The sequence below is a fragment of the Centropristis striata genome, chromosome 17, assembly GCF_030273125.1.
Source record: "Centropristis striata isolate RG_2023a ecotype Rhode Island chromosome 17, C.striata_1.0, whole genome shotgun sequence".
Taxonomy (NCBI): Eukaryota; Metazoa; Chordata; class Actinopteri; order Perciformes; family Serranidae; genus Centropristis; species Centropristis striata.
The window spans coordinates 23783861-23808356 of NC_081533.1; the positions used below are offsets into that span (position 1 = coordinate 23783861).

The following is a 24496-nucleotide window of genomic DNA, read 5'->3' on the forward strand; positions in this document are numbered from 1 at the left end:
TAACATGCCTTTGTGACTTAAGCAACATATGGCAACACCTTATTTTTAAGGTGTCTACATAAGAGTGACAAGAGCGTGTCATAAACATGACGGGGGATGTGTCATGAACATTAATGACACTTTGAAGTAACATTAATGGTCATGTTAATTGTCATGTCATGTTTCTGACAGGCTTGTGTGACTCTTATGTAGACACCTTCAAAATAAAGTGTTACCATTACCATATAAGTAATTTATTTCTCTTAAGTTACATAATTTACACACAGTGTTATAACTATGCCAATAGCCATCCTTTGTTACATCCTTTTTGGTTGAAATTATCAATAAATGTCATATGTAACACTTTTGGTCAGTTAGGCGATTATTTTAACAGGGTAATTGTAATGTATTATAAATGCAGCAAATAGTTAGTACGTTCTCCAGTCCCTCTAGCTTCTGAACTGTGAATATTTGCTTCATGCTGCTGGTGGTTAGGGTTGGACAGGAGATGTGTCCTCTGTCTTGTTGGTTGAATATATTGACGTCTAATTAGCCAGAAGCCCGTGCATAGCCAACCAATCAGGTGGCGGAGGAGAGGCCGTGCCTGGACCGGCTGGCAGACACCCCGGGGACAGTGCTTCGGCCGCAGCTCAGCCCTGTGGTGGTGACAGCACTGACAGCGACTGGACCAAGTCCTGACTTCACCATCCCGTCTCTTTAGAACAAGGTAGAATGATTTTTATAGCTTTAATTCTCACTTTTATTACACTCGGTCCCAGGCAAACTTGTTGTCGGGTGTTTGTTTTGCCTCTTTCGATTCTGCCGGCTGGGATGGCTCGATAGCTTTCAAGCTGGCTAGGACACAAAAATGTACGTCCGGTTATGCCTTTCAAAATGAAAAGCTGTGTACGGTTAGAATAAATAAAAATCTGCGAGTGTGTCGTTTTATTTTGAAGGCAACATGACGTGTTCCGTTATTTTGATTGCGTTCCCTTGCTAACTTGACGAGCCGCTGTCTCGGAGGTGGCAGGAGGATTTAAGTCGATGATAAGCGCAGTATTGTTGCCTAAGCTGACTTTACACTGGTGTTGGTGCATTTGATAATTCTACCAGGAGCATTTAAGTACAGTTTTATACGGAACACGAAAAAAGACAGAGCAACTTCATCCAAATAGTTTTGTCCCGATGGAGGGTGTGGAGTCGAAGTGTGACGAGTTACGTCATTCATAGTTTCCCTGTCCCGTCTGCTGCCTGCGCTGCAAAAAAAGTGGCCATCAACAAGTGGCCGCAGCTCATCCTATGCTGAACTATTTTCCTGGTTATTAGTTAAGTAAACATGACAGTTTCATTTCACTTGTTTCCAGTCCAACCTTTTTTTCCTCTCTCACCCTGTTTATCATAGACATCAGCCAGGCAGGCCCGGTGCCTAATAGCCTATACCGTATATTTCTAAACTCTTTAATTAAAAGCATAGCCTGCACTTTATTGCAAAAAGCTCAACAAGAAGATACACTTATACTACATACAAGACTAGAGCGTCTTTGCAAATATATTTTAATTATATTTTTACGACATGCAAAGTTGTCTCTCCTTGCGGTCCGTGCATTCCTGCGTGTACACTGAGCATATCAGAAATGACGAAAACTATGTCGGAAATGACAACAATGTAAACATTTTAAAGAACGAGTATAGGTTGCCCCCCTTGTAATTAAAAACTACAGTGTTGCACTGCACAGACCTCTTTGCGTAAAGTTGAGGCTGGTTGTTGAGGGTGTGTCTCCACGTCCGCAAGCCGGCAGATTTTTCTACCATACCGAGTATTTTTTTGACATATTGTGATGTAGTCGAAGATCACAGTGGCTCAGGTTTGTACTTTGCGGAGTTTTCTAAATTCCTCTTTAGGGTGGTTTGGTTTGGCTGCAGATAAACCGAAAACGGACCGTGTTTTTCTGCAGAGAGATGGAATGTAACAGGCTGGACACCAGGGGGGAATTGGTATCTCTTGAACCTGAAGCCCTTCACCAAAATGGCTCTACAGGGATTTACAGTTGTAGTTTGTGGCTTTAAAGTGCAAAAGTTAATGTCAAAGTGAGTTAAATCTCTCATAAATGCCTCATTATTAAATCAGTGGAATAGTTGAAATGTGCTTGTCTTGGTCATATACTATTGAAAAACAAATACCGCTGTGACTGTACATAAAAAACAAACTATCTCCATGAAAAAATTCTGAACCAGCATTTATAGCCCATCCATTCAGTTTGTAACAGGGTTTTAGACTGGTTAAACAGCGTTGTTTACTTTGGAAATCTGACTAACAGTTAATAAAAACTTGCCTAACCAGTCAGCCATTGGCCCATGGGATGAACTTAATCTATGTGCAGACTATTGCAATTTTAAATGGGGTTGCAGTAGCAGTCATTAAAACTCGTTTATCATAAAGTGCAGTGTATTGGTCCTACTGTATACCTTTTGCTTGGCAGATGTGGAGCTGTTAACATTTCCACCCTTCAACTATGTCTTCATCGATTTAGTTGCTTACTGATTTTTAAAAAAAATATTGTTATTGTTATTGCTTATTGTTCAGATGGCTGACGTGGAGCTGGTGAAGAAGATGCTGCGGGCCGTCCTCCAGGCCAACAAAGGCGGAGTGTCACTGTCCCGTCTGCAGTCAGAATACAAAGAGCTGACTGGGGAGCAGATACCACACAAACAGATGGGACACAACCATCTGGATGCACTGCTATCCAGTATGCCCTCTGTTGTCCGCACGGAGCGCAGCCGCTCCGGAGAGGTGTGTGTTTGTTTGAAGGATAGGTGTGTAGAGGTTTAGCCTTAATTCAATAAGATTGTACTTCACATAACAATGTGTTTTTTTTTACCACACTGTATCCAAAGTACTGTATGCATGATTTGAATAAAGATGCACACCTGGGACTTAACTTATAACTTGCTCCACTTTGTGAGGAATCTCTTATTAATATCTGTCTGTCTGCTCTTCTTTTCCTGCAGACCGTGTGTTTTGCCTCTGGAGCCAGTGAGACGGCCCATGTAGCCAAGGTGATGGCCCGTCAGCGCAGCTCCAAGAAAACAGGCCGACCCCACCTGGTCAACACCCAGATGAGGGTTAAACCGTGTGCCCCACTTGTCCTAAATGGTAAGATTTTGGACCACCATTTTGGGGCCTTAGCAAGCATTAACACATTTACACAGCTGATCTTTTAAAAAATCATTAATTCTATATGCATATTTTAGCATTTTTTACTTTAGCATGCAATGCTTAGGGCTAGTCTCTCAACTAGTTTGGTCTCAAGGAGGCTGAACGGCTAAATCAGTTTATGCAGGGTTAGAAAAATACACAGTTTATAAATGTGGTATTTCACAGTTTCTGTGCGAGAGACAGCAAGCAAAAATGTTATAATCTGTTTTCACAAGATGCTCATACCACTTGTAATCTTATACGGTAGGGTTTCCATTTTATCAGCCTCTTCTCTATCCAAATACACGGAGTTCACTGAGTCACAAGGTGGCTTTAAATCAGTTTGTGTTGGATTACATGTCATTGAATTTACTGCTGAAACGTTAGGAGTAAACATGAAACATTTCCTTTATTGTGGGCATCTTACTGTGAATATGAAATTATTACAAAAGCCAAATCTTTGAGAGCTTGTAGTTGCACTTTTGGTTTTGAGATATCCACAGCAACTTGAGGCAGACTCAATGAGTAATCTGTATTTATAATTGATCACATAGAAATAAATAAGGACATTAAAAGATACAATCATGAAGTGTCTGGCAGCTTTGTGGCTCAGTGGTTAGCACTGTAAGACTGGTGTTGGGTGTCTTGTGTGTGTTGGACCATGGTGTTTATCCAACACTGGAAAAGAACAATACATGCTTGTAAAGGACTTTAATGTCTTTCAGTCCTGAATGAATGACTATTTGGCTGCATTATTTAAAACATGTTTGACAACATAGCAAAGAGGATAAATATCAACTCTAATAAACAGCACATGTGCTGTGACACAAGATGCATTCATGACTTCCTATAAGTCCTTGTAAAATTGCAAATATAGAAAAAAATATCTCAAATTAACCTGTTATATATCAGTAATGATATACAGTACATTATGAGGTTAATATTTTGGGATATATATTATTTTCCAACCAGCAACATGCTGTTACAAAGCCTTTTCTACACTGATATGAATAAAATCACTAAATATGATAAACGTATATGGTATATACTTTATAAGAAGAAAAAAAAGTATTCTGTTATTTATTTACCCAGAATCAACCAAAAGGCTGTTTAGAAATTAATAGAGACCTGGATTTGGCACGTTGGCTGCTGATTTCATAGGGATTTAATGGTACTATTGATATTGTATTATAAGACTAGATTAGATTACATTTTGGATATTGAATATGGCACAATGTCCGTCTTTTCCTGGTTTTTAAATGCCACATTACAGTAAAGTGATGCTATTTAACTCCACTGCTGTCTGTACATTGATGATGACAAAGCATTTGAGTTTATACTCTTACATGCTTACACAACAAAATATGACACTGATCAGACTTATTCAGTCAGTATCTGTCATCCGGAAATTTATATTTAGTTTTTCGATCCATTTTCTCAAGCTAAACCTTTTACAGACTCCAGACTCCAGACTGGGGCTGGTGCTACGGTGCGGTAGTGCTGCAGCATGAGAAAACTAGAAAGTGTCCAGTGCCTGTACCAGTACTGTGACAATGCAACATAAGCAAATGCTTTCTGTGGTGCAGCCTGACAGTTTGTGGATGACCGACTGGCCTGTTTTACCTGTTGCTCTGTCGAGACCTGTAGTACCACTCAATATAAGAAGACAGATTCACAATGTTCAGGGCTGCACGGGTGTATCAGGTTTATATGTGTGCAAGAATGTCCCATGAATTATTACTGTATACAAACACAATTCTGAACCTGTTTTTTCTTTCTATGACTTTATTTGCTATTAACACATTCATAAACCACACCTGCCCATATGCAAACATACAGTCATGCAAACCCCTTCACACACACATACAGCACATGTCCAAGAAATTCCTTTTTAGTGCGTACACCTCTGCTTTGCTGTGATGCTGCAGAATACTGTCAGAGTCAGAGGAGGAAGTGGGAGGTGGGAGTGCAGGAGTGGGAGAATAGGCTAGAGGAGGAGTGGCGGAGAGAGTGTCGGAGGAAAATAAAAGCAGAGGGATGGTGAAATGGGAAGGTGGGAGGGGGTGGACGGATGACAGGGAAGGAGAGAGTCAGAGAGAGCGAGAGAGAGAGAGAGAGAGAGAGAGAGAGAGAGAGAGTGGGGTGCGGTGTTGAGACTTGAAGCTAATGCAACGGCTGGGACTCAGCTGCAAGCGAAGACCAGCTGAGTCACAAATCAAGCTCCTCATCTCTCTCCCTCTTTCTCTCCTCCACCACCTCACCAGGATATTGATATTCAGGCAGAGACAGACCGGGGACTGTGTGTCTATGCCGGTGAGGTGACGCGGTGTCTGATCTCAGTGTGTGTGCTTCTCCTTGCTGATATATTTGCATGTGGATTTAAGCTTTCTCTTGCCTACGTGTGTGACAGCTCAGTTTTTGTAACGTGTATGCGTCCGGAAGTTTTATTGATTCATTAATTGGCTTATTGCTTAACTGATTAGCTGTTAGTAGCTGATAGGGAAGTAGCGCACTACTTGGAGAGAAAACAGTAAGATTTAGAAATCCAAATAGTCTATTCATGACTTTTGAGCTGCTTGGGGTTTTTTGTTCACTAGGGAGACTGAATGAAATTCAGTAAGAAAGCAGGAGAAAGTTCCAGATTTTGCTGAGCAGAAGAGAGATGAAAAAACAAGTGAGGATAAAATAAGAGACAGTAGGAGGCAGAACTGAAGTGTGGGAGTGGGAATGACTGAGTGTTATGTTATGTATCAACAGGGTATACTGGTGATGTCACTGAGCAGAATTGTGATGTCATGCTGGTCATGTGCTTGAATGATGTAACATCCAAGTGGTGAGGGGTTAGACTGGTATGTGGTGTGTCAGGATCATTGTATTGAGACTTTTGGGCTTTTTCTGACCATACAGTGACCATCACACATTTCAGCTACTGGGTTTTGTGAGCATGTAGAAATACTCCTGCTACTTGGTGTTACATGTTCTTTTTTTCTGCTGGTAGTGATTATGCCACCATTAAACTGGGGAATTATTGAAAGAAAAATCAATCATAGAAACTGGGTTGAAAGTGTTCAACATTCAGGGTATAAATATACAGCATGTATATTGCATGCTAAATTATACCTATATGTGCCACTTGGCAAAGATTCCATTATACCTATTAGCATATTGTAACTCACGTGACCTGAGAGAAAACTAGAATTTTGCACTTCCTCTTGGCTCTGTTTTCAGACTTTCTATCTAATCTAGTCTGTTACGGGTTTGTTTAGGTTTATGTGCCAAAACTACATGGTTTAATAAAAGATTGTGGTTTGGATTATACTAGATGTTATCTGACGGGGTGTTTCTTGTAGTAAAACACATTTAAAAATACAAAATAGAATTTTGTTTGCTTAATATGAACCCCAGTATTGCAAAAAAACAAAAAGAGGTTGTTGTTTTAAAGTGAGTTGTATGTATAGAGCTTATTATTTGTTTATTATATACATTTTGAGTGCAGTAACTTCTGTTTCTGCTGGATTTCTCTCTCCTCCCCAGTAAGTTTATCACTGAGCCTTTCCCTGCCTGCTTCCTGTCTTTATGCTAAGCTAAGCAAAGCTATCTGACTCCCTGCTGTAGCTCGGTAGTTAATGCAGTGATATGGGAGTTGTATTGATCTTCTCATCTAACTCTCAAACCAAATAGGCTTACTTACCTCACCCATTTATTACACAATCCAAATGGGAATTTAAACAGGCACATCCAAGAGTACAGGAGAGTTTTCTCAACTTTTAATTAGTGATATTGTGTTTCTGCTTGCCTGCTCATTGATGGGAGCTGTGCTACTGTGATATCGAACTATCTGTGACACTGTGCCCTCCAGACAGACACTGTGTCCTGTCTCAGCATCAGGTTCCTCTCCATAGTTTTACTTCTCTTGTTTGCTTTCTCTTTTTCTGCACAGCCAAACCTCAAACCTCTCTGAGGCAGCCTAACCACCGCGGGCGAGGCGGGGGCAGAGGAGGAGGAGGAGGCGGTGGCCGAGGGGCGGGACATGGAGACTTTAGACAGGCGAGGGACATGAGGGATGGCCAGTCAGAGGGCAAGACTGGGGCTCATCCGAACAAGATGTCCAATCAGAACACACCCAGCAGGAAAGGGAACCCACCTGCAGAGAAGTGAGTGAAGGGAATCGTCAGGAACTCACCACTGTTACTTCACTTAAAATGTGGTTTTGAATCTCAATTTCAATTTTTTTAAAGTGTTTGAGAGAAAAGACAATATTGCTTGCAGTTAAGGAATCTGCAACAAAACATAAATTGTGCGTTAATTTGTGCTGAAGCTTGTTCCTTTCCTTGGAACAAACCTCCTTTCCTTGGATTTTATAGCACAATTATATGTGGAAGTCATCAACCAGGTTTAGTAGAGGGAGAGAGTGCTCTGAAAAGTTCCATTAGATCTAATGCCAAAGCATCTCCTGTAGATTCAATCTGTACGGCCACATGCTTTCAGAGTTATTTGAGATGTCTAGGACTGTTAAAGAATATATTTTTGAGTTATTCAAACACTTATTACAGGTCAACTATACATCTTTAACTTATAGTTTCTTGTCACTCTCTACTAACTGCAGACAAAAGTCAATGAAATAAATCACACGTCTCCCTTTCTTTCTTTCTTTCTTTCTTTCTTTCTTTCTTTCTTTCTTTCTTTCTTTCACCTGTGTGGTCTGAGCTGAATCAGAATAGCCTGCCTACTGGTGAATGGGAGCCTGGTTGAACTCTGGATAGTTTCTGAGTACAAACAGCCTCCCTGCTGCTGCTTATTCAGCACTGGGCTGATGCTGTGCTCTCTAGATTATTCTGGTTCGCTCTGCCTGTTTCTGTCTACATCTTCTCCCTTCACTCACTCATCTCCTCTTTCTACCTCTTTTCTCATTGTCTCCTCATCTACATGTTTGGCACGTCCATTGTTCCCCTCTATTTGTTTTATTTTATGCTCATTTTATTATTCTTCCTTCTCTATCCTGCACTCTCTATGGATGCATTTGTTAATTGCTCATTTTGCTTTTGTTTTTCTAAAATTTACACTTATTCCAACAGACTTTGGCCTCAGAGTCCTACTGTCAGTCACCATGACCTGAATGGAGTTAAAAACCTGACTCATTGTTACCGGAGAAGCCATCTAGAAGCATTGTGAGATATTATCTATCTGCATTGCTTAAACAGTGAATCAAGATTAATCCAGCTCATAGGCTGGCTCCCTCACTTCCATCCATCCATAGCTCTGTTCGTCCGTCCACTGTGAAAACAACTGACATCAGTCCTCTGTCAGTGTCACCATGGGTGTCCAGTGTGCCGCTGTCCCTCGGCAGCACAATGGGGCGGCAGGGTGGGAAGCATGATGTGTTGGCAGGGGACACGAGCCCAGAGCAGGGGGGATATGAGCCCTTTCTAATCCCCGCTCTATTCTCTGGTAGATTAACGCTTCTAAACCGACACAGAGTGAATCAGCACATCTCTCTGTATCCCTCTAGATCTTCCATTGGACAGTATGCTGGCAGGCCAGTGTTATCATCATGTGTGTGTCTATGTGTGTGTATTCTGGGATGCATGGCAGTACAAGTGCTACATTCAGCAATCAGCATCAAAATGAAAGAGCCAACACTGAATTTTAATTTAAAATATATTTTTAGGAAACCAAAATCACAGCGAAGGAGTAGAGGAGATGGGAGAGTTTTATGTTTTCAGGCAAATGCTGTCTCCACCTGGACAGAGAAACCATGAGGGCGAGATGCTGGGTGACTCTGGTGTAGCTGGGTATCAGAACTCTATATTTTTTAGGTATCCATCAAAACGAAACAAAGTTTTGAAACTTCTCCAGTCAAACAAATACCTGCATTTCATCCTTTTTGTACCTAGATCAAGAAAAAAAACTTTTTTAATATGGTTTGCTCGCAGCTAGTCACTGCCAAAATCCCTGTATTACCCCTTTTTTGACCAAAGCAATTTCAAGGCCGTTTGGAGCCGGTTCTAGTCCTGGTTCGCAGTTGGTGCAACTTGCGAACCAGCCTTGAATCTTGTTTGTTTTCCACAGGCTCTTGAGCCACGTCATTAGTGTTTACGTCTGTATCTGTCTCCGCCCTCTCTGCAAGTATAATAACAATGGCAGACTACACGTCTCTACAACACATCAGTGCTGCTCATCTTGATCACTGAACATAAAAAGTTAATGTTGGGCTTTGTTGTAAGTTAAGTTAGTGATCGCCCGCTAATGTTAGCTCTCTAGCGATTGCTCGCTAATGTTAGTCAGTTCAGACAGTTCAATGTATATAAAAATAATTTGGATGGGGAGGAGTTTTGGTGGTGTTATGGTTGTGGAGGGTAGGAGAAATATCACTGTAACTTTAAGAGTACTAGTATCGTAGTTTTTAAAATGATACCCAGCCCTACTCCTGGGTAACTTATAACCATACTCAAACAAATTTGTAGACACTCAAGTTACCGTAATGGAAGCAAAATTCAAATGTAAGTGCAGATTTTAGTCTAACAGGTCCCAGAAAACAGGTCAACCTAAATCTTGACCTTAGATTAGAAACAATGTCACCTCAAGGTGCAGTTAGTAGCTGTATAATTTGTTCCTTATAGCAGCAGTTTGTGTTGAGTCCAGAGAATCGTCAGTGGTGGTGGACCGCTGTCTCAAAAAAATTAAATGTAGGTCAGTGGAGTGCACAGTTTGCTGTGGTGATAGTCTGTAAACTATATACGGGTAGTAAAGTCACAACAGCCTTTATGCTTTGTTTATTGATTGCTTGCTTTTATTATGTACATGGGTGAGTCTGGTTTTATGAGATAAGAGAGACAATAAAATAATAACTTTTGAACAAAGCAGTTACTGTACAGAAGGCATGATGAGGATAGGAAGAAGATGATATGGAAATGTGAAGAAGAAGGGAAGGTAAAAAATACTAGAAATTAAAATCAGTCAGTTTTGTATACAACAAGAGATGGCTCTTAAAATGTAAAAATCATTCTATACATTCTCAGTTTGTCGCTGAGTAGGTCGGAGCTTTTACAGAGCAATGCAGTATCCATTGTTCTCTACCTCACGACCCATTGTTCTAGACCAATGGGGAGTGTTGACAGTTTGATTAATGGCTGGTGTTACTGAGGACAACCCCAAAATAAGCCAATTTTTTTGCACTGAATTTGAGCAGGTTATCTAGTTGGCCTTTGAGATGTTACCAGAGTCCTTTTTGAAGTTCTCAGTGTGCCTTGTACAATAAGAGATAAAGGATCAGACATGCAGCACAGAGCCAGGCCTAGCCAAGCCTTAAACCTGAAGTCAGAAGGGATTTTTTTGAACTATGCATAAAGATGATGCATGAAAAATGTTTTTTTTTTTCAGGGTTTTTTCTCAAATACAGAAATAATAGTGTGTGTCTCCTGCACAGTTTACTTCTCCCCCAGAGTCCAAAGTAACAATTCTCCTTGTTCTGTTCTTTTGTGTCCAGGTCAGACAAGAGGATGACCCTCCCTTCAAGGTTTCAGAAGGAGGTGCACGCTCACCTTTCCAGAAACTCCCAACAGACCGGTCGTAAGTAGGACAGGCTGCTTTTCATAACACTAAAAATACATTTCTGTAGCTTTTTGTCCTCTAAAGGAACAGAAATGCTGCACAGACCTGTATAACTTTGGATAATTTAAAGCAGCTACAAGCTGCAGCATGGTCTGACAGTCCGCTCCACTCAGTTGTGGTTCTGGTTCTTCTGGTCTCTCATATGGTTTTGTAGCTCATATAGAGGCATCAATATTAAATGGAGTGGTATTATTACCAGCAAAAAGTTCCTTGTAGTTAGTAAACATTGCCCACTTCTCTGAGCATCACCAGAGGACATTTGAAGGAATTGCAGGAATTGTCCTTTACTGTTACACATAATATATAAATATATATAAACACATGATTCAAAGTTGGACCCTCTTCCTTCGTATTTTTGGTGCTGTGTAAGCTATTTTTGTAGCTTCATGTCCAAAGGCTGATTCTTAGAAACTTCCCAAACACAGCAAAATGAAAAGAGAAAGCACAGGTGGAGGGCAGGATCTCCTCAGATACAGATACTACCAGACACTAAATCTACAAATATGTTGCACGCTTAAAATAAGAAATTAACTCTTAAAACAAGATAAATTAAAGCTGCAAGCAGCGATGAACTGGCCCGAGCAGAGTGCACTGCAAATTATTTTTTTCTTACCAAGATAAAAAAAAAGTATTTGATTTAGAAGTGTTAGATAATTTATTTTTTATCTAACACTAACAATTTATTTATTTTTATTTTATTTTATTATAAGAGTTAATTTCTTATTTTAAGCGCTCAACATGTTTATTTCTAGATTAAACAATATTAATTTAAGTGAAATTATCTGTCCATGCAGCAAGATAATTTCCCTCAGATTTAGTGTTTTTATCTTGTTTTTAGACACCCCTTTTTTGCAGTGCACTCTTTGCCTCCTTAACTTTAACTAAGAATGTGTTTTCTACCATGTTGCCTGTTTGAAAAAGGGCTTTGAAGAAGGCTCTGTACAGCCTGGGGGAATGCAATGGAATGTAATAAACGACATAGCTTTGAGGCACATGTTTTCCAAGTTCCAGCCATTTTAGATGTTTATTTCAGGCCCCTACAGTCAGAAGAGGCTTTTAAAGTATGATACTGACTGTTTTAAGAGCCTGTGCTTCCTCGATGTAGAGAGCCATCCTGGAGTGAGGAGGAAATCATATTCATGTGAGACTCCTGTTTAGAAAATATGAAAAACCTATGCCTCACAGTCCAGGTATAACAAGGATCAGTTTTGAAAATAGTTATTTTAGGGAGTCACACTAATAGTGACGCTGTTTTTAATAATATCCATATTGGATGAATTCTGAATATGTTTTATTCACCACTATTGTCGTTAAAGCCTACAGGTTAATGGGTTGGCTTGTTTCAGCTTAGCCCAGCTTCATCTAGTTCATTTAAACCTAAAGACAAGTTCTAGTTCATAACAAAAAAGAACAAGAAGTCAAAAGACTAACCCAGGGGCCATGGCTTAGGGTGTGAAGGTGCCTTGTTATTATTCTTTTTCTTAATTCAAATCATCCATTTCTTTCAAAACTCAAGTGCCTTTGTTTGGGGGAAAAGCATGCCATGCAATCCACAGGGGCAAGCAGATCAAAGCAGTAATTGCTTGCATGTGTATGTATGATCTCTCTTTTCCTCTGTGTTTTTTCTCCAACTTTCCAGCACCCTTGAATCTGAATGAGAGCCTTGGCTCGGGGAAAGGAAGGCCCTATAACCCTCAGCAGGTCCAGGGTCGCATCAGGGAGATCCTGGGGAAGTACAGTAACGGGTTCTGGGTGTCGAAGCTGCCTCAGATCTACAGAGAGCTGTATAAACAGGACATACCCACTGAGGCCATCAAAGACCTGGAGACCTGGACACACATATGCACTGTAAGTACTCTTTATGTTACTCTAGTTCTGTTTTGCTATTATAAGAGGCATTTCTGTTTATCACTAATACATAATTTAGATCAAACAGTGGTGCTCATGAAAATGAGCATCTATGTGCACACTTTATTTCTGTCAATGTATAGAATTATTTATATAGAATTATTATAGTTTTTTTGTCCTGTAACATTTACTATGCATAGATTATATCAGTTCATGTCATAGTACTAGAGTACCGATCAATACATTAACTGTTGTACCTTATTTTTAAAAAGTTGCTCCAATGTCCTGTGAAAAAAAACGTATACGTCCTAAAACTGCCACTGAAACATACCAACCAACCAAACTGATCAAAATTATTTTTTATTTTAAATAAAGTAATTTTGATTTGATTTTGATTGATTGATTGATTGATTGCTTTAAATGTGAGTTTGTCGACATCATGCCACTGGAAAAAAAATGTAATCAAATCATGTTAAATATTTTTTGCATACTAAATGCTAAGTGGATTTTGACCTTATTTATCCCCGAGGGATAATTCAGTTAGTCTGTTAGCTCTGTTAGAATTAGACAGCCTGATGGCTGTAGGAGCGAAGGATCTTTTGAATCTCTCCATCTTGCAACGGGGAGAGAGGAGCCGTCCACTGCTGCTTTTTTGGTCCATAAAGGTGTTGGGTTCATTTAGAATACTCTTTTGTTGTTGTGGAGTGAAAAAAAAAAAAAAATCCAACTTGTTACCTTGGAGGACAAAAATGTCCTTTACCAAACCTGCTATAAAAACACTATATATTAATATTAAGTTTGTTGAATGAACTTAATTGTTGTTGTTTTTTTAAACACAGAAAATTTAGTTATATTCTGTAAACTAAATGCTCAGGGAATTTTTTACTTTTTTATTTTGATGAATTGTATCATTAACAATAGCGAAAACCAGGAAAATAGCATGAATTTGCCGCATAGGACAAACATGAGAAAGTTGCTGAGTCTGGTGTAAAATAATAAAAACTACAATTTCGAAGGCAGGACTCTAGATTGGAGCCTGGCATACTTTGTAATAATGCATTATTTAAAAAAAATTATTTAAAAAATGTCTGGTTTTAATGGGTTTTATTACATTACAGTAGGTTCTTGGCAGAGGTAAATTTAAAGAGCTCAGTGTAGTAAACAACAAATTATTACCAATTAAAAAAGGATTGTAAACAACGATGCTTAGTTCACACATTTTTAGTCATGTTCAGTGTGCCATTTTGCCAACAAAATGGTTTTATAAAAAGTCCTTTCCTTTCTCCTAGGTAGAGAAAACCTGCAGCAGTAACCCATCAGAGCTGCTACTCTACCCTGCCAAGGAACGGACCACCGCATCCTCCCCTCCATCCATCTTGAACCCAAACTCCACCCCTTCTCCTGTCCCAGTTTCAAACACCCCCAACAAACCTGTGCAGTCCCCCGCCCAGCAGAGACCTCCCAGCACCCACCTGACTCGCTCTGGTTCTCGCTCTCCTCAGACTACGCCATCATCCTCCTCGTCCCCCAGTCCTCCCTCCTCCCCTGCCACCCTCAGCCCCGACCTGAAGCTGAAACTGGAGGAGCTTCTGGTGAAGTATTCCAACGGCCTGTGGGCCCACGCGCTGCCTAAGCTCTTCCAGGACACCTATAAAGTCAGTAACATTGTGAAACACTGTCATATAAACATAATTACCAAATTCAGGAGCTCGGTGCACTTTTTAAAAATAAATATATATATATTTAATTTTATTAAAGTGTAAACTGCCCGGACATGTCCTGGAGAACCTTCATCTCCTCTCCGACATCTGCACCATCGACTACCCGATGCCTGACAACCCAAAGAGGGCCATCTTGTACAGGAGGAGCAGCAGTGGAGATGGAGGAGGAGAGGATGAGAACTGTAATAGGAGGAACTCGTCGGCCAGTGAGGAGGAGCTGAGGCTGAGGCAGGAGCTGGGGAGGAGGCTCAGCAACCACGCCGTGCCTTCTCTGCAGATCCCCAAAGAGGAGTACCCCTCTGTGCTGGTGGTGGAGGCCACCAACACCAATGGAGTTATACTGAGGTAGGACAGAACTGTATGTAACCAGCCATATTTCCACAAAGATATTTTATGGGCATTAAAGTTATCACACTAGAAGAGCTGAATGAAAATGGCAGTCTATCTATCTATCTATCTATCTATCTATCTATCTATCTATCTATCTATCTATCTATCTATCTATCTATCTATCTATCTATCTATCTATCTATCTATCTATCTATCTATCTATCTATCTATCTATCTATCTATCCATTTGTCTTGGTCTCCAGACAACATGAAACTTACCCAATACAAATCAAAACCCAATTTAACCAAATTCTTGAAGACCTCTGTCCTTTTTTATTGGACATGGCTGACATTTTGTTTCCGGTCGCTCCAAAACGCTTGAGGCCAACACATGTTAATTTGCATTTTTTGTGACATTCAAAATTGGAGTGGAAATACAGCTACTACCTGTCTCTCCTCCTCTCTCAGGTACATTGGTGAGGGTTACTCCCAGGCCCAGGAGTCCATGGAGGACGAAATGAGGGAGTTTTACGGCCTGAACCAAAGCAGTCCAACTCCTTTGTCATCTCCATCCTCTGGCCAACTTGTTGCTGTCAGGGCCGAGGAGGAGGAGGAGATTCTGAGGGCACAAGTCTGCGAGGTCATGGCTGACAAGGTCAAGGTGAGAAGACAAGAAACAAATTAAGGGCACTAATTAAAGGCCACGCGATGGATCCAATTATGTATGATTTACTTAAGATATAGGAAAGGTTAGCTTCTTTAGCATTCTTTAGATGTGAAGATATATCAGTTATCTCTGTGGTCTTTGTCTTTGGATCTGTAGGTGAACTATGTGGATCATGGCTTCTCAGAGGTGATCGGCAAAACCAAAGTGTTTGAGCTGAACGAGAAGTTTTTCCAACTGCCTTTCCAGGCCACCAAGTGTAAACTAGCAGGTTAGTCTGAACTGGGAAATTAACACGTTCTTGCTTTATCCTTGTTGTTTATTCTTTCTATTTTCCCCAACTCTATCACTTATTGGCCTTTATTTAAATGGATGTGTGTGTCTAGGCCTGGAGCCATTCTGTCAGGAGCCTGCCGTGCTGAAGAAGTTTGAGACAATGGCAAGTGGAAAGATCCTTTTGGCTGAGATCCTAGAGAGAGGGCAGACCCCTCTTGTCGTCTTGTATGACACATCGCAGGATGATGATGTCAACATCAATGCCGCCTGCATGAAAGCCCTGCAAGACAAGACACTAGCCAGCCCGTTACAGGTACAGGGGAGTTTGTATGTGATTGCATGGTTGGGTTAGCATGTGTGTTCAGCACATTAAACTCTCATCACTGGCTCTCCTCAGGTGAACAGCGCTTATATGAACGTGACAGTCAGAAGCGTCTGCTCAGACGGGACCATCTACTGTCAGCTGCCCTCCAGAGGCCTCGCCAAGCTGAATGAGATACTGGAGAATATAGAGACATACTTCCACTCACAGGTTAACACTGATGCTACATTTCTTTTGCCGGTGACCTTTGAAATTGTAAAAATGTTTGTGATATAAACTTGCCATAGAGTTCTTTTATTGACCAAAAACACATCAGTGAGCTACACTGACTTTTATTCCAGATTTGATATGGGTCACATAAGCAGGTTTTGGAGAGTCCGAATTAGGCTTTATTATGAATGTTGCATTTTCTGATTAAGACGTGGAATGTGCCAATTTTAACGCATTCAGAATATGCATCTTGATTGGTGTTTTTACAGCAGTTTACAGCACCTTGCGCACTCTGTGCGTTGTACACAAACCACGTAGCTAACAATTTATAAGGCTATGCATGCCCAAAACAAAAGCACATATTTCTGGTGGGAAGGGGAAAGTTACGCCGACCTCTTCAAAAAGGTGGTTGAAGTAAAGAAAGAGGGAGGCTGTGTTCATATTGTTGAACAAGTCTGCCTCGGGTGGAAAACTTTAAAAGAATGGTGTTTCAATGCAAAGAAACAAAATGGTACAATCAGCTCCAACTAATGAGATGAATAACATCCTACATTAATCAGAGTATGCATGGCTGCATGTAAACAGGACTATAACAATGTAAACAGCTTAGTAGGAATTAAGTATTGTTTTTCATGGAATAAGGGCAAAAACCAGAATATCTGTGCATGTAACCAGAGTCATTTTTCCACTGGTTTACATGATCTTTCATTCAAATGAACATAGGCAGGTTTGTTTATTTTGACTGAATGTCAATATTCATTTGAACACCGTTCACGTGGTATTCCACGACAGAAAATAGTCCCAGACAAAAGCACTAGTTACTCCTGTTTAAATAATGTTTTCTCAAAACAACAGTACACAGCTACCTTTTTAACTATTTAACTATATATTGGTGACCCGCTACAGTTGCCTGTAGAATTCAGAACTAATTCAGTGGGCTGGGCTGCTTTCAAAGCATTAACAGATTAAATAATGCAATATTCTGCTTTTTTAAAGGGGTTAACTGGTAATAATCATTATATCCATTATGGTGCAAAAACTCTACCTATGAAACCTCAGTTGAGATAAACAGGCTGAAGAATTACAACTTGCCTGTAATTACTGTGATTTAATTATGCCATCTATTTAAAGACTCATTGCTCTTCTAGGAGGAGGGTTGTGAAGGGTGACACCTCCACAACAAAATGTATAAGTAGTAAACATTTTAATTTTATTGTTGGTTTCCTCATAGATGTATATAGCACCATTCTTGTTCTGGATCTACACCTCTATACTTATTTCAGTCTTCAAATCATTTGACAGCCCATTTAATTTGGTTTTCTTTCTTCTGTTAATCTTAGGATTTTCTTGCTAGTCAGCCTTTTCTTTGTCAAGCTCTACATGTTACCCTTAAAAAAAAAACTTTAGTAGGTGCAGCAATTGCATTAGCACCTGCCTTTATATGTATTTATTAAACAATATAGAATTACTATTTGTAAATGGAGAATACACGGGTTGCACACAGATGTGTTGCATACTTCCTTGCGTGCTAATGTGTCCAGCATATGTTCCAGCACGTTAACTTCACAGAGTGTAAACAGAGTGGACTAGGTCTTACACTGTCATCCTTTTGTTAATGTATCTGTGCTGTGTTACTTCTTTCAGCCTGAGTTGTGACCAGATTGAGATTAGTCTGATAATCTTGCCAAGCCACTTAATCTGTTAGCAGCAGAGTGGAGCTGATGCTTTTTCTATGTGGGCCACTGCTGTCCTTTAAAGCTCGTAATTGCAGCTGTCAGTGTTTAGGTACAATGTGGAGGCTGGTGTTGTATTTCCGCCTGATCTTGTGTAGTAATAAGATCTTTACACGTGATTTTCATTACTCATACAAAGGATTTCAACATCCTGCAACAAACTGGATGGTCTGGTTTCGTTTTACTAGTCAGAAGGAAGTTCAGAGAATAACTTTCACAATTCAATATCCAGTTTGGTATTACATTGTTGAGCCCAGCAATGTCTTCATTGTTCCTCTGTTAGGGTAACTCCCTCTGCTAGTGTTTGAAACAAGTAAGGTGGTAACATAACTCCTCTATTCACTTACCCTTCATAATTGTAATTTATGATATCCTAATTTCCTTAAACATGAGCAACACCTTTCCATTTTAAGTAACCACAGATCTAAAGTCCCAATCTGATGTCATTGCAGTGTACACCTGCAGCAGACTGGGTGGACCTGTGAAATGTTTGTGTGAGCTTTTACAGTATCATTTAATAGCAGTCATAAAGCAGCAGTTACACATACTCACCAATGCAGAGGAAGCACAGTCAGATTTAACAATACTGTGATGTTAATGGATTCTTGATTAAACATATTTCTGTTCCAGGTCACATCAGAGTTCCTGGTATCCAGACCCTTCTGTGGGAAAGGATGTCTGGCTCGCTACAAAGGAAAATGGTCCCGTGTGGAGGTAAGATGGTGCAAACCCTGCAGCACAGACTGTAGATGAAAATGATTTATGTTGGTCTGACGAAAGTGTTTGAAAAGGAACACCATCCAAAAACACTGTGTTTTTTTGTAACAGTAAAACATTTTACCTGTCTATTTTTTGTCTTTAGATCACCAACCTGCACGGCAGCAGAGTGCTGGACATCCTGTTCATTGATGTGGGCGTCCAGGCTTCTGTAGAGGTGTTTGAGCTAAGAGAGATCCCACCGCCGTTCCTCAGTGACCTCATGGCCATCCCGCCACAGGTCAGCACCAATGATATGCTGAAAGGATATTTTTTTTAATGTAATGCACTAGTTAGGGCAGCATCCTCATAGAGCTACACAGATTATCTGAGAAAATGACATTCTGTGTCAACAAACCTGTGTTTAGGCTGTGAAGTGCTGTCTAGCAGACCTGGCTGTCAGTGTTGGATCCTGGACTCCAGATGCTGTCCAGTGGCTTCGAGAGAAAGTGCTCAACACCACAGACTGTAGCATGAAGGTAAATTGATGCTTGTCCTTCTTAACATCTAAACATCTTAATTTTTTTACCTAGTTGCCATGAGATAGAGATGGAGATGAGATGGCGATGAAATGGAGATGAGATAGCAATGATTTGTTATAGAAATCATTAAAATGAATAATAACCTCTATATTAAGACATCTGCATATGAATCATGTTTGAGGGCGCTTTGGTTGCATGCAGGTTAACACCTGGGTCGGAGAGCAAAAAGGCAGAACATATTGGTCAAAATGCAGTCTCCCATTGGCTCATCATCTGATGACGATTAGCTTTTTTAGAATACAGTATGTGCCTGCATTCACGTGCAGACGTTAGTTTATAGAGATTAGTCGCTCTAAGCTCCATTCCTGTGCCTCAAGTTACTAATTGGTCTGTAAACAATGACCGGCACACAGCAGATATCTGGGCCAACCCTTCCTCTTCTATCTGTTATACCAGGGGTCGGCAACATTTACTAACAAAGGAGCCATTGCTTGCCAAAAAAACCTAACCTAATTTTGAGCCTTACAATAAATATAAATCAGCCCACTGAGTCTAAATTAGCCTACCAACATTACTAACAGGTCATAATGAACATTTATAATATGATTTTGTCAGAATGCTGCAAGGACCCAAGTGCAAATGAGAGGCTGGACACCAAAGAAATAGCTAGGGAAACTCAAAACCATATTTGAAGATTTAGAGGTTAAGGCGCCGGGCAGGAGACATTCTTACAGTATGATGCAGATTTTAGTTGACTAAAATGTTAAAAACTTTTTTTAATGCCATATATAAGCTACACATTTTACAAAATAACAAATTGCTTTCGGCCTACACCAGTGATTAATTAAAATTGAAATAACTGTTGTATTACGTATAATTTTTTTGTCACAGCCGCAGGGAGCCACTGCAGATGGTTTAAAGAGTCACATGTGGCTCCGGAGCCCATGTGATACACATAATCCTTTAAATATTGGACATTGCCCACAGAGACGAAATTGTCATCAGACCGATCACTGATGGGTTCCTGTTTGTGCCTACACATTAACCTTGATATTCCCCCCAAGGTTGCAAAGGTAGATGAAACCAAGCGCTGCATCTACGTCCACCTTTTCACCGACAAGAACTTCCACGACCCGGCCCGCAGCCTCAACCATCAGATGGCCCAGTCTGACCTGTTCAAACAGCAACCAGATGTTTTCCTGACCAGCCACAGGTTTCTGCTGCCTTTGTATTCACTTTTATTATCCCTTCACTATCTCACTAATGTTCAGTTAAAATTCTTATCTTATACACTATGTTTCTTGTGTAATTTAATTTCACAGCCCTGCCAAGATCTCCACAGCCACTTTATCCACGAAGACTCCCAGCACCAGTGACGTCACTAATGGCAGTCCAGCGTCTACTTCTGTCCCAGCAAAGCCTCATCTAAGGAGGGCTCTAACAGGACCCAGAGGAGGTGGAGGAGGCAACACGACTACCACCAGCTCGCCAGAGACACCATCAATCCCCTCATCCTCTCTCCAGCTGCCACCATTACTAGAGCTGCCCTCATCAGGTAATAAGGATTGTAGGAATCTTTTTCTTGCCTTTTGGTAGCCTGGAAAAATCCTTTGTACTCATTTCAGTCCTTATTCTTCTCAGGAAACAACATCGATGTCTATGTATCAGTGGCGTGCCATCCAGGCCACTTTGTGCTGCAGCCTTGGAGAGACATGTACAAGCTAGTGGTGTTAATGGGAGAGATGATTCTCTATTACAATAAAACTGAAGAGAAAGCACTCAACATAGAGAAGAATCAGATTTACGCTGCTAAAGTGGAGAACAGGTGATCGTTTGTGGATTATTTGTGGTGCCTTCTGTCTTGTTTCTGTCTGCAGTGGATATTCAATAACAGCAGCTATTATGTCCACTCTCCCTCCTTCTCTTCTCTCAGCTGGCACCGTGTGTTAGTGAAGGGAGTTCTGACCAATGGGTTGGTGTCTGTGTACGAGTTGGACTATGGTAAACACGAGCTGGTCAGCTGCACACAGCTCAGACCTCTGATCAAAGAGTTCAGACAGCTGCCGTTCCAGGGAATCACTGCTCAGCTGGCTGGTGAGTAGAGAAGAGATTCATGCAGAATTGTAGCACGGCCCACCCCCCAACCAAAACAAATTTATTGTAGTATATTTGTAAAAACTCCTCAAATGAAAGCAGTTGATAAGTTCATTGGCATACGGCAGTGCTTGGGAGCAGGAAACCTCTTTGAGTTTACATGTCATTTTAAGCAAATACAGAACTGCAAAACATGTCTTTCAGGTTCCCAGTATTTGCTATATAGCGCTGGCATCGCCGGACTAATTCACATTATCATCAGAGCAAATACAAATGAGCCCAGATGATTTGTCTTGTTTCCAGGCTAACAAAAACAAAACCTTCAGGGAGCTCATATGTATAACTGGGGAATATAGGAATGACCTGCTTTGTATTACTTTTTTAATTTTTACATTTTTCATTAACAAAAATGCAACACAAAAGGGCAACAACACCTCAAACAAAGCTCAGCACAGACAAAAAAGAATAAATAAATACAATAAAAGTCAAATAAGAATTATAATTCCGTCAGGCACCGCTCACTTTGCAATTAATCACACCATCACAGAATCAGTTATCATAGTTCGGCCCTAGCCCCTCAAATACATTATATAAAGGCTCTGGCAGATACATTTATATTTACATAATCGAGAAATAGTTTCCACATTTTGCTAAAGTTAGCTGTTGAAGTGCGTTAAACAAGTCAGGAGGTCTTATTGTTCTCTACCAATCAGAGATCGTTGGAGCCTTACAGGAACACTGTTGAAGTATTATATTTTTCTTTGCACAAAATGTCTAAATCTTAAACAGTTTTCTATTATGTACATTAGTAATGTGTACACAAATATTCTGCATTTCATACAGGATGCTTTCCCAGTACTTTTGTAATTTGGGACAGGACTAAATCAACGTGTGAGGGTACCAGTGTTCACTTTGTATTTAAGACAGCTTTAAACTCTAACTACTTTATACTACTAGGTCTCACTACTTTTTAGAATATTTAGGGTTTGCTTGACCTCAACCTATGATGCAGTAATGAGTATGAAATGTAATATTCAACTGTTTTTCTGCATAATTTGTACATTTACTTTTTGTATTTAGGTAGATTTTTTTGAGTAAAGTTCTGCACTTTAAGTAAGATTTTTGAATGCAGGACTTTTTCTGGTAATGTTGCATTTTACATTAGGATATTCCTATATTTAAGGATATGAGTAATTCTGCCACACTGCCAAACAAACCTTTGGCACCAATAAGGGATAATAATCAATTACTGCCTTCCTTGTTTTCGCTAAAACTCAGGCAATAAATTCTCACTAAACATAAAACATTTTTGATCAATGTGGATCCCACATGTGCTTCAACAATTTAATTTAACTGTTATTAAAGTACCTCAGTGAAACACAATGTAAAGTCAGTTATGACCGGAGCAAACAAAGTGCCTACCTGGAGTTTCTCTGTGTAGCATTTATATTAACATTGTGTTGTTAAAGTGAGCTTATCCTCCATACTTGTCTCCCTGGCAGGATTGAAGCCGAGGCAGTGGTCGGAGGAAGCTTCCATCGTTTTCAGGAACCACGTGGAGAAGAAACCGCTCGTGGCCCAGCTGGAGGCCGTACAGGAAGCCACTAACCCGTGGGACAGGAAGTTAACTGTCTTTCTAGTTGACACTTCACAGGAAGAAAGGGACATCTGGGTGCATGACATCATGGCTGAATTTGCCGAGGAGCTGACCAACGAGCTGTAGACAACCGAAGATTGTCGACAAGTCTTACTAGCATAGCAGTTGTCCTGTTGCTCTATGAAGACACTGTGAGTTGTGGATAGACAAAATAGAAGAAGCTTATCCATCTTTATCTTTATCTATCTACCATGTAGGGGGAGCAGGAAGAAGAAAGGAATTAAAGATGAAGGAGAAGTTACAAGAAGAAGAAGGGAAACTGAGAGGTTTGATAGCATGTAGAGAGAGACTGGTATTAAGAGGAAGACAAGAGGTGTTGTAGCCACTTGCTTGTGTTTTGGGCTGTACATCGAAGGATGTTGTGATGTGATTTTGAGTGACTGCAGTGCGACTATTGGACAATACACCCATGCATGATGTTGGTTCAAACAAATACTGAAAACACACTTTCAGCATAGAGATAACAAACTTCTGAATATATCCATATTATCCTCGCAAAGCTGTGGAAGTGATAACAACGTGCATTCTTATACCATTGGGTACGGGCTCTTTAATCCAAAGCAGCATGTTACACTACAGCTTCCAGTTTTAATGTGTGTCATCCTGGAGAGGCCTGAATACCCTCAACCCTGCCAATGTGAGCACCATGTAAAGTGCATAAAATGTTCAAATTAACTCTTCTCACATGCTAGGAATACATATTTGCATTTGTTTACAAAATCTGCTTTTGGGATGGTATTTCTGATTGTCATAAAGTTTCCAAAAGTTAGAGCAAACATTCCCCTAAGAGGAGAAGAAATGGCAGAGGCAGTGATTTCTGGGAGAGAGATGTTATATAGTCAAGTTAAAAGAAAAAAACACTTTCTGTATATGCTTAAATAAACCATTTTTGTTTTTGCAGTTGTCACTTTTAAGCATATACATGATGACGCAGTTAAGGTCTTTCTGACCAATCAAGACTCAGAAACATCTGACATTGTTTTTAGTGGTGGTATATCCCAGCATTGCAGAGCCTCTGCCTTAAATTTTCCTTTGAACAAACACTTTCTCAGACTTTTGACTCAAAGCCCAGTTTCTGGCTCCCGTGTTGGCAGTGCCTCATCCCTTTCTTCTCCTCCTTTATTCTGTTTCTTGTCTGACGAGACTTTAATTTCACCAGATCACATGTGCTGCATGTTGCAGATCTTTCTTTACTGTGCACATATAGTTTGATGCTATAATAATCAACCAATTAAGTTACCAGTAGTGTTAAGCTTTTAGATTTTCAAATAGGAAATAAGTTCTGGTTATGATTGGTTTCAGTGCCACCATCAAATGTTGGCCTGATGTGGGATTTTATTCTGAAATGTGACTTTTTTTTTTTTTTGCATCATGGTTTTGGATGCTTCTCCAACTCTGAAGACAGTAGACCTGACAAAGCTCAAAACTGCATTGTTGTTAACAAGTGACATGAATTTAATTTATATTTAACTTATATTCTCTAGAAGATGATATTTACTTTATCATTTCCATCTTGTTGTTTGACAATGACCTGGAGGAAATAAAAGACTTGTTTTTGGAATAAAGACTGTTTGAGAGGTTTAAATGTGACCAGTCCATTAATTACTTAATATATTG

The 24496-nt window shown here is 40.1% G+C and overlaps 1 protein-coding gene across 1 annotated transcript; it reads left to right on the forward strand.

Moving 5' to 3' along the window:
- The first annotated feature begins 547 nt into the window (after positions 1-547).
- Positions 548-24464, forward strand: tdrd7b (tudor domain containing 7 b). Its single transcript, XM_059355623.1, has 20 exons — positions 548-706; positions 2564-2770; positions 2989-3133; positions 7116-7329; positions 10662-10744; positions 12426-12634; positions 13924-14289; positions 14393-14700; positions 15154-15346; positions 15509-15620; positions 15736-15938; positions 16023-16157; positions 18521-18604; positions 18753-18887; positions 19015-19125; positions 20193-20341; positions 20451-20683; positions 20770-20953; positions 21062-21222; positions 22725-24464. The coding sequence occupies exons 2-20, from the start codon at positions 2564-2566 to the stop codon at positions 22943-22945; spliced, it is 3453 nt and encodes a 1150-aa protein (XP_059211606.1). The 5' UTR covers positions 548-706; the 3' UTR covers positions 22946-24464.
- Positions 24465-24496: the final 32 nt, after the last annotated feature.

Bases quoted from the DNA above. Each gene is read 5' to 3' on its own strand.
- tdrd7b (XM_059355623.1), top strand. From the start codon at position 2,564: ATGGCTGACGTGGAGCTGGTGAAGAAGATGCTGCGGGCCGTCCTCCAG. The intron at 18,888-19,014 runs GTCAGCACCAAT...ACCTGTGTTTAG, and splicing joins TCATGGCCATCCCGCCACAG to GCTGTGAAGTGCTGTCTAGC. The intron at 20,342-20,450 runs GTTTCTGCTGCC...TTAATTTCACAG, and splicing joins GTTTTCCTGACCAGCCACAG to CCCTGCCAAGATCTCCACAG.